Below are 15,195 nucleotides of genomic sequence, written 5' to 3'. Positions count from 1 at the left end.
TCTAAAACCCTCAGTTTTTTTCCCGGAGTCCATAGTCTCTCATGGTTCATCTCCCCTTCTGATTCCCCCCACCTTCATTTTTCCCTTCCTTCTCCTAATGTCCTCCATGCTATTCCTTATGTTCCACAAGTAAGTGAAAACATATAATTGACTTTCTCTGCTTCACTTATTTCACTTAGCATAATCTCCTCCAGTTCAAAAGGGGAACCCTTTTACACTGTTGGTAGGAATGCAAGTTGGTATAGCCACTCTGGAAAAGTGTGGAGGTTCCTCAAAAAGTTAAAAATAGAGCTACCCTATGACCCAGCAATTGCACTACTGGGCATTTACCCCAAAGACACAGATGTAGTGAAAAGAAGGGCCATATGCACCCCAATGTTTATAGCAGCAATGTCCACAATAGCCAAACTGTGGAAGGAGCCGAGATGCCCTTCAACAGATGAATGGATAAAGAAGATGTGGTCCATATATACAATGGAATATTACTCAACCATCAGAAAGGATAAATAATTTGTATTTTACCAAGTAAGATTTTTATTTTTAAGAAACTCAGGAAATAATAAGCAAAAAGATAAATAAATTTTTTAAAAGCTTCATGAAAGGTAAGAGAGACAACTTCTACTTCTGCACATGACAACATAATGGGGACCAGACTTAACCCTTCTGCCTTTAATCAGCTAGGAAACCAGCAAAATATATTGAAACAATGGAGCCTGCAGATACTGAGCAAAAGGCAGCACAAGATGGTGATTCCTGAGAGAAGGGAAATAAATGAGGGGATTCCTATGGGTGCTCCAACTCACTGGCTAGAGTTTATAGGCACAGCAGGAGGAGGAAAGCTCAACTAACTCCAAGCAAAAGAAAACTGCCAAGACAACTCTTTGGGAGAAAGAACAGTCTGTTGAACAAATGGTGCTGGGACAAATGGATATCTACAAGCAAAAAGAGGACCTCAGACCCTTACCACATATGAAAACTTTTACAAGAACACATAGGAGAAAATCTTTTGAGTCTGGGTTAGGCAAAGATTTCTTAGATACAACACCAAAACCATAATCCGTAAAAGAAAACATCGATAATCTCATCTCAAAAAAACAAAAACCTATACTGAAAAAAACCCACTACGAAAATTTAAAAATGGGCAACAGACAAGGAGAAAATACTTGCAAAACACACATCCAATAAAGGATTTGTATTCAGAATTCACGAAGAACTCCTGCAACCCAAGAAGAAGAAAATCACACATTTCACCAAAGAGGATAAACAAATGGGTAATTAATTAGCACTTGAAAATATGTTCAATATCATTAGTCATTTGGAATATGTGAATTAAAACCATAATAAGACTATTTCATATGAACTAGAAGGGGTATAATGGGTATAAGGTAGGCAATAACAAATGTTGATAAGGATGTGGAGAACTGGAACACTTACACATTGCTGGCAGGAAAGTAAAATGGTGTAGACATTTAGGAAAATAGTTTGGCAGTTTCCTGAAAAGTTAAATGTAAAACCTCCAGACAACCCAGCAATTACAATTTCAGATATTTACCCACAGAAATGAAAACATATCCACCCAAACGATAATGTTCATAGTGGTATTAATCATCATAGTCCAAAACTGGCAATGCCCATCAACTGGTGAATGGATAGACAAAATGTGTTTCCATACAATGGAATACTTTTGAGCAATATAAAAAATGAACTATAGATACATGTTATATCATAGATGAACCTCAAAAACATTATGCTAAGTGAAAGAAGCCAGGCACAAGATATCACATATTATATGATTCCATTTATCTGAAGTGTCCAGAAAAGGCAAATTTATAGGCAAAAAGTACGTTCCCTGAGACTGGGGATAGGAATGGAATGGACATTAGCTGTAAATGGGAATGAGGATCGTATGGGAGGATAAAGACTGTGAAGCTGATTTATGGTGATGACTGCACTGCTCAAGAAAGTTGCTAAAAATTACTGAATTATACACTTGAAACAGGTGAGTTTTATAATATGTAAAATACATCTTGATAACGTTTTTAAGTGGCAATTTTAGTATTAAAGTAGAATTCAAAGCAAGAACTATCGCGAGGTATAAAGAAGGTCATTTTATAATGATCAGGGTTCAGTGTATCAAGAGGACATACAATCCCAAATGTGTATGTCCCTAATACAGAGCTTCAAATAACATGAAGACTTAGAGAACTACAAAGAGAAATATGCAGTTACATTGGTAATTTCAGTAACTGATCTCAACTAATGGAACAAGTACACAGAAAATTAGTAACAACACAGAGTACTAGAAAAATACTATGAACCCACTTGAGCTAATTGATATTTATAGAATACTGTCACTTAACATCAACAGAATACACATTCTTGTCAAGTGCACATGAAACATTTACCAAGACAGAATGTATTCAGGGTCATAAAACAAATCTCAATAAATTTGAAGGACTGAAACCATACCAAGTATATCCTTTGGCCAAAATTAAGTTAAATTAAAAATGAATAATGGGAAGATGACTGGAAAATTTCCAAATATTTGGAAATTAAATAATACATTACTAAATAACTTCATGAGTCCAAAAAGAAATCACAAGGAAAATAAAAAAAACACGTATCAAAAGTTCTAAAGTTGTGAGATATAGATAAAGCAGACTTAGAAATATATTAAATATTTATAGCAGGAAAGAAGAAAAATCAGCCTAATGAGGGGTCAAACTATGGTTGGCTGTCCATTTTTGTGAATAAATTTTTACTGTAACATAGTGGTATCTATCTGTCCTTTCATTATCTGTGGCTGCTTTCATGCTTCAGTGGCAGAGCTGAGTAGTTGTGGTAGAGACTATCTGGCCTAATAGGCCTAAAATACTTACTCTCTGGCCTTTTATAGAAAAGTTCGCTGATCCCTGACCTAAGCTTCCCTTTTAAGAAACTAGAAAAAGGAAGAGCAAATGATGTATCAAGTAAGCATAAAAGAGGAAATTACAAAAAGAGCAGAAATCAATGAATAACAAAATAGAAATATTGACAAAAAGCAGTGAAACAAAAAGCTGGTTCTTTGAGTAAAATTAATAATCCTTTAATCCTTAATAAAAACCTTTAATCCCATTGATTAGGAAAAGAAAATATTACCAACATAGAGAATGAAAGTGGGGACATCACTACAGATCCTACACACATTAAAAGAAAAGTAAGGGAATATTATAAACTATATGCCAATAAATTTGACAAACTAGATGAATCAATTCCTTAAAAGACACAAACTACCAACCTTCACTCAAGAATAAAGACAACCTCAATATCCCTATAAAGATATTGAACTGTAGTTAAAAACTCCCTCAAAGAAAACAACAGACCAATATCCCCCATGAATGTAGACATAAAAAATCCTTAATAAAATTTTAGCAAAGAGAATACAACAGTATCTCTTAAACATTTGTCTGTTTTAATAGCTGCTGGATTCTTATAACTTTTTCTACATTCAATCTGTTCTGATATATTGTTTTAATTAAATTATATAAAGAAAGTCTAGGGATACCTGGATGGCTCAGTGGGGTAAGTGGCCGACTCTTGGTTTCTGCTCAGGTCATGATCTTAGGGTCCTGGGATCAAGCCCCACATCAGGCTCTGTGCTCAGTGTCTGCTTGAGATCCTCTCTCTCCCTCTCCCTCTGTCCCTTCCCCCACCTCACGTGCACTCTCTCTCTCTCTCTAAAATAAATAAATAAAATCTTTAGGAAAAAAAGAAGAATAACAGACGAAGGAAATCCACAGAGAATAAATGGCAAAACTGGTGGCACTCTCTCTCTAAAAAAAAAATAAATCTTAAGAAAATCTGGCCTCACACAGATACATAGTTGGAAAAGAGAATATTTTAACATATTTTTCAAGTAATTCAATTCTTTGGTATTATATTAAATTCAGCAGGTGGTAGTTTTTTTATTCTTATTTATTTATTTTATTTATTTAGAGACTCTTAAGCAGGTTCTGTGCTGTGCAGAACCCAATGTGGGACTCGATCTCATGACCCTGAGATAGTGACCTGAGCCGAAACCACGAGTTGGGACACTTAACCAACTGAGACACCCAGGAGCCCCAAGTGGTAGTTTTTTAAAGGCTGCCTGCAGTGTGGAAACCAAAAGATGTCAATGAATTTTTTTATACTGTGCTACATGGAGATTCATTGTCTAACTGGCATCTTGACTGGGTTTTTTGTTTGTTTTTTTTTTTAATTTAAATTTTAGGTAGTTAACACACAGTGCAATATTGGCTTCTGGAGTAGAATTCAGTGATTCATCACTTAAATACAATACCCAGTGCTCATCATAACAAATGCCCTCCTTAATACCCATCACCCATCTAGCTCACTGCCCACCAACCTTCCTCTATCAACTCTCAGTTTGTTCTGTATCTTTAAGAGTCTCTTATGGCATGTTTCCCTCTCTCCTTTTTTTTCTTTTTCCCCTTCCCATATGTTCATCTGTTTTCTTTCTTAAATTCCACATATGAGGGGCGCCTGGGTGGCTCAGTTGTTAATCATCTGCCTTAGGCTCAGGTCATGATCCCAGGGTCCTGGGATCAAGCCCCGTATCGGGCTCCCTGCTCGGCAGGAAGCCTGCTTTTCCCTCTCCCACCCCCCTTGCTTGTGTTCCCTCTCTCACTGTGTCTCTCTCTGTCAAATAAATAAAATCTTAAAAAAAAAAAAAATTCCACATGAGTGAGATCATATGGGATCTGTCTTTCTCTGACTTATTTCACTTAGCGTAATACACTCTAGTTCCATCCACATCATTGCAAATGGCAAGATTTCATTTTTTTGATGGCTGAGTAATATTCCATTATATATATCACATCTTCTTTATCCATTCATCTTGACTGGATTTTTGAATGGATCTTGAATGATTTTGTAATATCATACATTGTTCACTTGAAAAATGATCTTTCAGATGTTGACATTTTATTATGTAATATAAAAAAAATCACATTCATTACTATCACCACCAATTTCATCAGAAAACCCTCTACTTGGGAAGCTTTCACACTCAGGTAGCAGATACAAGTTTTCCAAAATTCTGATTTTTGCCTTGAGCTTAAATAGTTTTTCCAATTTAACTGAGATACAATTGACATACAGCACTGTTATTTAAGTTTAAGAGGTACAGCATAATAACTTGACTTACATATACTGTGAAATAGCTACCAAACTGAGTTTAGTTAACAGCCATCATTACATATAAATACAAAAGAAAAAAGTTTTTTCTCCCTTGTGATTAGAGTTCCTAGGATCTACTCTTTTAACAACTTTCAAATATACCACCAGCAATGTTAACTGTAGTCATCATATTGTACATTACATCCCCTAGTACTTGTTTATCTTACGACTGGAAGTTTGTACCTTTTGATCACCCTTATCCAATTCTTCCACTCCCCAACCCCCAACTCTGGTAACCTCAAATCTGATCTATTTTCCATGAGGTTTTTATTTTGCCTAGATTGTACATATAAGTAAGATCATACAGTATTTGTCTTTCTGACTTATTTCATTTAGCATAATACCGTCAAGGTCCATCCATGTCACAAATGGCAGGATTTCCTTCTTTTTTACGGTTGAATATAATTCTATTGTATATATATACTACAACTTTTTTTTAAGTTAAAAAAAATTTTTTTAGTTATCTTGACCCCACACATGGGGCTCAAACTTATAACCCCAAGATCAAGAGTCGCATGCTCTTCCAACTCAGCCAGCCAGGCACCCTATATACTACATTTTCTTATCCATTCATCTTAAGACACTTAAGTTGTTTCCGTCTATTTATTTATTTACTTTCCATTTTCTCTCCCTTCTTTTTATTTTTTAAAATTTTTTTCACTTTATTTACTTTTTCATCATGGTAGCTTTACTCTTTAATCCCCATCCTCTATTTCTCCCAACCCTCACCACCTCCCCCTCTGGGAACCATCAGTTTGTTTTCTATAGTTAAGAGTCTGTTTTGTGGTTTGCTTCTCTTTTTCTCTCTCTCCATGTGTTTTGTTTGTTAAATTCCACATATAAATGAGATCATATGGTACTTGTCTTTCTCTGACTTATTTAGCTTAGCATTATAATCTCCAGTTCCATCCATGTCATTGCAAATGGCAACATTTCATTCTTTTTTATGGCTGAGTACTATTCCTGTGTGTGTGTGTGTGTGTGTGTGTGTGTGTCTGTACCACATCTTCTTTATCCATTCATCTATTGATGGACACTTGGGCTGCTTCCATAGTTTGGCTATTATAAATAGTGCTGCTATAAACATACAGGGGCATGTATCCCTTTGAATTAGTGTTTTTGTATTTTGGGGTAAATAACCAGTAGTGCAATTACTGGATCATAGGACAGTTCTATTTTTAATTTTTTGAGGAACCTCCATACTGTTTTCCAAAGTGGCTGCACCAGTTTGCATTCCCACCAACAGTGTAAGAGGGTGTCTTTTTCTTCACATCCTCACCAACACTTGTTGTTTTATCAGTTCTTTATATATTTTGGATACTACCCCTTTATCGGAAATGTCGTTTGCAAATATCTTCTCCCATTCTGTAGGTTGCCTTTTAGTTTTGTTGTGCAGAAACTTTTTTTATTCTGATGTAGTCCCAATAGTCTATTTTTGCTTTTATTTCCCTGACCTCAGGAGACATATCTAGAAAAATGTTGCTATAGCTGATGTCAGAGAAATTACTGCCTGTGCTCTCTCTTCTAGGATTTCTATGGTTTCAGGTTTCACATTTAGGTCAATCCTACATTGTTTCCATTTAAATTTTATTATTAGCAAAAAATACTGTCAATTGTTTTCCTTGAAGTGTCACGTTCATGTCATTCATTTATAAGAAAAATGTCTGCCCAATACTGAAATTAGAAGTCATGGTTTGCCAATCATTTTTTTTAATTAAAAAAAATTTTTTTTAAGTTTTTATTTATTTATCTGAAAGAGAGAGAGAGAGAACACAAGCAGGGGAAGTGGCAGATGGAGAAGCAGGCTCCCCACTGAGAAGGGAGTCTGACGTGGGGCTCCATTCCAGGACCCTGGGATCATGACCTGAGCTCAAGGCAGACACTTAACTGACTGAGCCACCCAGGTGCCCCGCCAATCATTCTTTTAAGCAGAAATATTGTTTATGAAAAGAGCAATTAGTTCAGCTTGTAACTCCAACAACTGCACAAGTGCTTTTCCTCCAGATAACCACCATACTTCTCAGTATCTACCACTGGTGCTTTATGTGTACTACCAATCTGTCATGTAGAATATTAAAAAGATGGGTACTCAATTGTACAGATTTAATAAAACTAACAGTCTGTACTCATTTTTTTTCCTTTTTAAGATTTGTTTTTATTGAGAGCAAGCGAGCGTGCACGAGCATGAGTGAGTGGGGCAGAGGGAGAGGGAGAGAGAATCTCAAGCAGACTCCATGCCAAGTGCCAGCCCAGCCCAACACTGGGCTCAGTCTCACGATCCTGACATCATGACCTGAGCCAAAACCAAGAGTCGGAGGCTCAACTATGCCACCGAGGTGCCCCGGTACTGCTTTTCAAAGGACATTAAAAACAAAAAAACCCAAAACAACCTGGCATCTTAAAAAAATGCAAGTACATGGGCAGTGAAGAATACAATGACTGTAGAGTTGTGTGTCACTGCCTTGATTAGTGCTGAGACCAGCAGTGCTACCCACCACTGCTTATGGGCCACCAACACAAGTGCCAACAGACTGAAAGAGCAAATAACATCTTAGCATTATTATGAAAATAAAATTGAACTTGCAAACCTCCTGAAAATCTCAAGGACAGCTGGGGGTCCCCAGACCAAACCTGAAGAACCTCTCCTTTTGAATCACTGTATTGGACACCCAAAACTAATCTCACATTCTACGTTAACTACACTGGAATTAAAATTAAAAAACCTCTCCTTTCATGGGCGCCTGGGTGGCTCAGTCGTTAAGCGTCTGCCTTCGGCTCAGGTCATGATCCCGGGATCCTGGGATCGAGTCCCACATCGGGCTCCCTGCTCGGCGGGAAGCCTGCTTCTCCCTCCCCCACTCCCCCTGCTTATGTTCCCTCTCTCGCTGTGTCTCTCTCTGTCAAATAAATAAATAAATAAAATCTTTAAAAAAAAAAACAAAACCTCTCCTTTCAGATAAATCCCTAGAAGAAAACTTCTCCCCAATCACTACTGTTTTGTTTCTTGATACAATCTGAGTCTTTGGTTAATGGGTATTTAATTCCTTTACACACACAATTATAAATGGTTTAGTTCTGTTTATATGATCTTAAGATGTTTAATGCTTCCTTTTATTTCCCTTTTTCTTTTTTAAATTGATAACAGCAATACTTCCACAAGATAAAAATTTAAACAGTTCAAGGGGGATTCTATGGGGCACCTGGGTGACTCAGTCAGTTAAGCGTCTGCCTTCAGCCCAGGTCATGATCCCAGGGTCCTGGGATCAAGTCCCATGTCAGGCTCCCTGCTTAGCGGGGAGTCTGCTTCTCCCCCTCTCTCTGTCCTTCCTCTCTGCTTGTTCTCTCTCTCAAATAAATAAATAAAATCTTTTAAAAAGGGGTGGGAAAGACTCTCTGAAAGGTTAAGTCTCTTTCCTATCCTAGATCCCAGTACTCCTCTCTCGAAGCAACCACTATGAACACATCTAGGAAACTTCATAAATTGCCAAAATACCCTCTAGTGAGGTTGTACCAATTTATCTTCTAACCAGCAGTATGAAAATGCCTATTTGCTCATGTTTTCTCAAAAGAGGTATTATTTTAAAAACTAATTTATTGTTTAATTTATATTTCTTTGAATTCTAATTACATTGAATAGTTTTTCATTCTTAGTGGGCATTTTTTTTCTACTTTTGAACTGCCTCTTTATGTTCTTTGCCCATTTTTCTGTTGAGGCATCTGTCTTTTTGTTAATAATTTGTAAGAGTTTTTATGATAAGGATTAGTAATCCTTTGACTGCAAACTGGTGAAGTGACTTGCCCAAGGCTGAAACTAGTGAAAAGACTTAGATTAAGATCCAGAGCTTCAGACTCTTTCCTGGATGGGTGTGAGGGTGACATACCTGGATTCAAATGGATCTTGCTTCTCCAGAGGTCTTACTCTTTTCTTTGTTACTGCCAATTTAGTCAGGTCCACATACTTTGTCTCTCCATTGCTGTAAGTGAACTCAAGAACACTATTCCATTCGCCTTGCACTCTGCATACCACAGTATTGGTGATGTTGTGCTTTACTTCACCTGTAACCCTAGAAGCAGGTAAGAAATAAAAATATGCTCTAATAAGTGAAATTAGGCTTGTTTCTTAGTATTCTGAAACCTAAAAACATACTTTCTGAATTCTGTTTAAATTGGTTATATAGCTCACTTAAATTTGTCAGTGCCAAAGTCAAACTCTGTAAATCCCATGACAGCTTACTAGATAATTTTTTCAAATAACGTCAACTTTAATCTTTTAGAAAGAATACTGGGACTCAAACTAGAGACTAAGTTACCATAAATGATCACAAGGTGTGATCTTTAAATGCTTGCTCCAAACAAAACTATAATATTAAAACTAAATAGAAATATGAAAAATATTAACATTTCTTTTGTATTACAGTTTTAAAAGGTTACAACATTATAATTTAACGTTTTTAAAAAAACTAGTCCTATTTACTTAAAAGTTTGGAGTCCCTATATTTGAAGTTCTGGATATATCAATTCTGTACAAAATCACATAAGCCTAATCTTAAATTAAATATAGAAACCAACTAAACCAGTAAGAGGCAGAAAAATTGAAAAAATAAATAAAAAAATTTAATATTCTCTTGCCAAAATAGAAAAATTAAAAGAGTACCAGTATACAAAAATTATCATCATCAACACAGAACTGCAAGAGAACTCAAACACTATTGTTGTTGAAAGTTTAATGAGGAGTAAGTTATCTGACTAGTTTATCAACAGACAGGATACAGCTCAAATGAAGATCGGAATAAACAAGTCTAATTTTTTTTTTTAAGATTTTATTCATTTATTTGAGAGAGAGAAAGTGAGAGAGAGCACAAGAGGGGGGAGGGTCAGAGGGAGAAGCAGACTCCCTGCTGCACAGGGAGCCCGATGTGGGGCTCGATCCCGGGACTCCAGGATCATGATCTGAGCTGAAGGCAGCCACTTAACCAACTGAGCCACCCAGGTGCCCCCAGGTCTAAATATTTTTAATGAAGCATTTTGTGTTCACCATAGAACATAAATAACAACAGCGTCAGATAAGATAGAGGTCCAGAACTTAGAGAATAGTGGGCAAATGTTAGGGTCTAATCAGTGCGCCAGTGATTGTGGTTTATCTGGATTCCAAAGGCAATCCGACCAAAGCCCAGTGGTTCAAGCTACAGGAAGCCTAAGCAGTATTTGTCAGCTGTAAGCCAAGGGCCTAGGAACCAGAAAGACACAGTGAAATTTAGGGAGCCTATCCATTGTTATCAATCAGGAGAAGTTAATTAAAGGTCTGTAAACTCAGAACTCAAGGCAGAGATACAGGGGCCAATAAGTAAATGATCTATGAACCAGATTTTGGAGATTGGGGTAAGAGGGATTTGGAATCCAAAAGCAAACCAAACATCCAAAACCAAAGTTATGTGTAATGACAGCTCACTGGACACAAAGAACACCATGGCTACAAGTCTGCTTGACTATAGTACAGATGGGAACTCAGTTATACTTCAAAGCATAGGAACTTAAATAATTCCACTCTGACGGGTTTCTTGCCTATTTATGTTTCTAAATGCCACTACGTAAGGATACCTGCAACAAATCCCTTTAAATTTTAATACCAGGAAAACAGTTTGTCTCTCTTGAAAAAGTGGTAGGCTTCCTTTATCAGACAATGAGAAATATGTTGAGCACCATGTTTCTTTTTTTTACTTTAACCTGAGTTGGAATTAAATTTTCTTTTCAGGTATAATCATTATCTAATCCCTTTTCCACTGCTATGATCATTATAATAATAGACTGTTTTTAACTGTTATATATGATATTTTTCCTAAAAGCCTTACAAATGGTTTCCAAAGATAGGGTGCTGGATTCTAATACTACATGGAAAGCTTCTTGAAGGCAGAGGTAGTCTTTCTATACCGTACCGCCAGTATGCAGGAAAGTGTGTCACTTGGCACACAGTTCACATAATCTTAATATCATACCATTAGATAGATAGATAGATAGAGTGCTGTATCTATTTATCTATATTGATAATTCACACCTCGCTTTAGGATGATTTTATAAAATCATCATCATCCTAAAGTGAGTGTGGAAAATGGGACCAGGAGATAGACATGGACCTGAGGAATAGTTAAGTAGGCTCACCTGGCTGCATCAGAGAGAGTTGTGGAAAATGAGGGAGTAAGGGAAGACAAGTGAAAGATAATATATTTATATCAAATGCAGACAGCAGATCATGTGTCTGCTCTGACTGCAGATAGCAGTAAAAAACGAGGCTGTCTGAGGAGGGAGGCACAGCCATTGATAAAGGCATGAAAGAAAGCCTTCATTATAACATTCTATAAAATCAAAAAAGAAAAGATATCAAAAATGGAAAAGTCTATTTCTAATAGGAATCTTTTAAATGAGAAATTAGATGAAACCACTGGTCTTGGGAGAGATCAATATGGAAAAATGTGGAAAGTTTAGAGTCAGCTAACAGTATCCGTCAAGAGTTATGGAAAGAGTGTATATGTGGATGCAAAGGAAAGACAGAGACTATGTTAGAAAAAAGATAAGTACTTCTAAGTGACAGAAAAATCAAATGAGTGTGTCCTGTGGAGAGGTAAAGGGTATGAAAGGGGAAAAGAAGCCAATTTAAGTAAGAAATTGAAATAAACAAGAGAGCAAATACGATGACTGACCATTAACAAAAATGAGAATGTCTACTGAAAATTATTAGGGGTCTTCAAAAAGTCAAAATATGAAAACCAGGTATCAACCAATAAGGCTTTCAGAATACTGGTAGATGCCTCCTCTAGGAATCTAGCTGTCAAGGTGGAAGAAGCTTCAGTCATGCAGGAAGGCCACATGTGGGCCCTCTGAATGACAGTCCCAGCTGGGCTCTTGGTCCATAGCCAGATCTTTTGCCTTCTCCCACACGAGTGAGCTAACCCTGGATATCTAGTTCGGTCAGGCCCTTAGATGGCTGAAGCCTCAACCAACATGAAGGACATCATGTTAGAATCACCCAACTGAGCCTAGTCAGTCCACAAAACTGTGAAAGATAATAAATTGCTGTTTCAAACACTTATGTTTTAGAGTTTATTACTGGCAGTAAATATTATCCAAAGCTATCTTAGATGCCATCCTGTTAGTTAGTGCTTAAAGGGTCAACTCTGAAGGTCTAAGCAGTCTCCCTTTTTCTAATCTCTCTCCATTCCCTTTGCCCCCCAGTCTATTCTTCACCTGCCACTAGACAGGTCTTTTTAGAAATAAATACTTAAAATATATCATTTCCAGACACAAAATTGCTTAAGGTATTCTTGTCAAAAATGCATAACCTGAGCCTAAAAAGAAAAAAAGACAAACCCAAACTGAGAAGCATTCTATAAAATTGACCTGTCATTGTCGTAAGAGACAAAGAAAGGCAATGGAAACATTCCAGAAGACTAAAGAGACATAACAATGACATGAATGCATGAATTTAACATAATGTTAAATTTCTTGAATCTGACAACCATTCTGTGATTGTATAAGAGAATTTCCTTATTCTTAGGAAATTCAGACTAAAATATTTTGTTTTTTAAAAAAGATTTATATTTATTTGGGGGGGAGGGAGGGAGTGCACCTGCGTGCAAGTGTGGGGAGGGACAGAGGGAGAGGGAGAGAGAATCCTCAAGCAGACTCACTGCTGAGCAAGGAGCCTGACACGGGGCTCAAGCCCGGGACCCTGAAATCATGACCTGAGTCGAAATCAAGAGTCAGCTGCTTAACTGACTGAGCCACTCAGGCGCGCCCCCAGACTAAAATATTTTCAAGTGTCAGGAGGTCTTTAACTCTCAAATATTTAAGGAATAATAATAGTGATAACAATATGTATATAGAGAGTGAAAAAGAGATTTTGATAAAGCTAATGAAGCAAAATGCTAGCAACTAGGCAAAGGGTATATGAGAGTTTGTACAACTCTTCTGTAGGTTCGAAATGACTTCAAAATAAAAGATAAAAGTAATAACATATATCACTTCCATGCTTAAAATTTTAATTGGCTCCCCACTGCCTGCAGAATAAAGATCAGATTTGTCAGCAAAATAGTATATTGTATTCTTCTATCAGGGTTAAGAGATATACTCAAATGTCAAGGACTGAACAGGAATACAGATAAACATACTTAATTTAAAGTTAAAAAAAAAAAAAAGGTACCGTGACTTGGGTTGGAGTTTTAGTTTAGCTCCAATTAAACATTCCAACACAACTTTCTGTACCTGTTGGTGTTTACAGGCGTCAGTGTCCCCCGAGAGGCTGACCCCCACTGCCCCAGCAGCTGGCACCCATGTTGTTAATATCCACTGATTTATGCCTATGTCTCTCCCCAAATACCTTTAGCTGGGGAGGGAAGAGGAGGAGAAGGGAGGGGACCTGCCCCCTCCTCAGGCATCTGGGAGGGCCCTGCCTCCATGGGCTTCACCCTTTCCTGTGGGCTCTCTCCCCGACACATTTGTTAAAATCAAATCTGAATAAAACTACAAGTTTAATATGAAAAAAAAAAATCCACTGATTTACTCTTGCCTGTGGCTCTAGTATTTTCATCTCACTATCAACTATTTGGCACTGAGCAGAACATCCTAATGCCAAAACTACCTTCTTAGTTCTTCATGTCATTAAGAATGACTGTCAAAGAAATGAAGATGTTAAACTCCAAGAAGAGAAAAATGAAGAGAGCCTGGAACAGCTGTTTTCAAACCTCTGCAGGGCTCTCCTAGAGGAGGAAATGGGATATCAACTGAGTGAAGCTCTAAAAAAATCAGATCTAAGAGATTAACCAGTAATATATTAAAGGAGTAATATATTAAAGGAACAGGTACCATTTGGTAGGGTGGACTAGATTCTATCCCCAAGAAGAGAGAAACTCACACCTAATCTTTCCAAAGAAAAATATGCAAAAAATTTTCAGATCACTTACTACGTACATAGCACTGTACAGATGGAACAGAAAGCCCAAAACAGGACAGTTCTATCAAAAAGCTTACAGCCATGTTGGGGGAAATAAGACAATTCAATCAAGAGAATAAGTTTGTGTATAAATAACGTTTTTTTTTAAAACAAATGTTTTTACAGGTAATATGAGTCCTGTAGGATTTCAAGTAACACACACATATGCACATACACATACTCTCAGAATGAAGTTTCAGGAACCAGAAATAGTTTGCAAAAAGACAACTAAAATCACTCCATGTCTCCTTATCCAGAAAATAATACTTATGAGAAAAAAATAAACAACAGGCCACTAAGAATTACCTTAGTGTCACTGACAATAAGATAGTGCTGGCTTTAGAAGATTTATCCCTGTAGTTGTTTTCCCTAAGTATTCTACTCAAGCATATAGATAGAATGAGGAATACTTTCACCAAGGCAAGAATGTTACAGGGGTACAGACTTCAGCTCTAACTTTATATAAATATATAAATAAGGAGTCTGAATGGGCTGCTTGCCCCTCACACACTGTGAGTTTTGTGTGAATAATAAACGTTTGAACACAGACTGAACAGATCAGTTATCAGGCATGTTGCAAAGGGATATATGCACCTAGTAAATGTTGATCTAGTGACGTCTGAAGCCCCTGCTGGTTGTAAGGTTTGAATCCTGTGATTACTATAATGAGAGGAGTAAGTAGAGACACACAAAGCAAAGTGTTAACCATAACAATACCTTCTCTAAGGGTAAAAGGTGACTATTCTGACAATGTCTAGTGGTTCTCTTTGCGTAATATGTGTGTGTTTTAATTGTCTGCTTTAGTATTTTGAAATCTGTATTTTTAAAGGCCCATTCAATGTCTCGGAACCAATCAATCTTTTTTTCCACTTCTAAAATTGTTAAGTACCAGCTGTCTAAGAATGAAAAAGTAAAATAGCTATATGCAGTTGAAGGTCTCATACATGGCTGGAGGGAGTGTACTTTGGTTATGACCACTTAAAACTGTCAGCACC

General features: G+C 36.9%; 1 protein-coding gene across 1 annotated transcript in view; it reads right to left on the bottom strand.

Moving 5' to 3' along the window:
- OSBPL11 (oxysterol binding protein like 11) overlaps positions 1 to 15,195 on the bottom strand; it is an 88,139-nt gene that overhangs the window by 6,290 nt on the left and 66,654 nt on the right. Inside the window, exon 11 of the mRNA XM_006738411.3 lies at positions 9,099 to 9,281. Within this exon, the coding sequence (XP_006738474.2) occupies positions 9,099 to 9,281 (183 nt within the window). The remainder of the gene's footprint in view (positions 1 to 9,098; positions 9,282 to 15,195) is intronic.

This window comes from Leptonychotes weddellii, chromosome 1 (genome assembly GCF_054177405.1).
Source record: "Leptonychotes weddellii isolate Sample4059 chromosome 1, ASM5417740v2, whole genome shotgun sequence".
Lineage (NCBI taxonomy): Eukaryota > Metazoa > Chordata > Mammalia > Carnivora > Phocidae > Leptonychotes > Leptonychotes weddellii.
The sequence above is the reverse complement of the archived record's forward strand: the minus strand, read 5'-3'. Positions and strand labels throughout refer to the sequence as shown.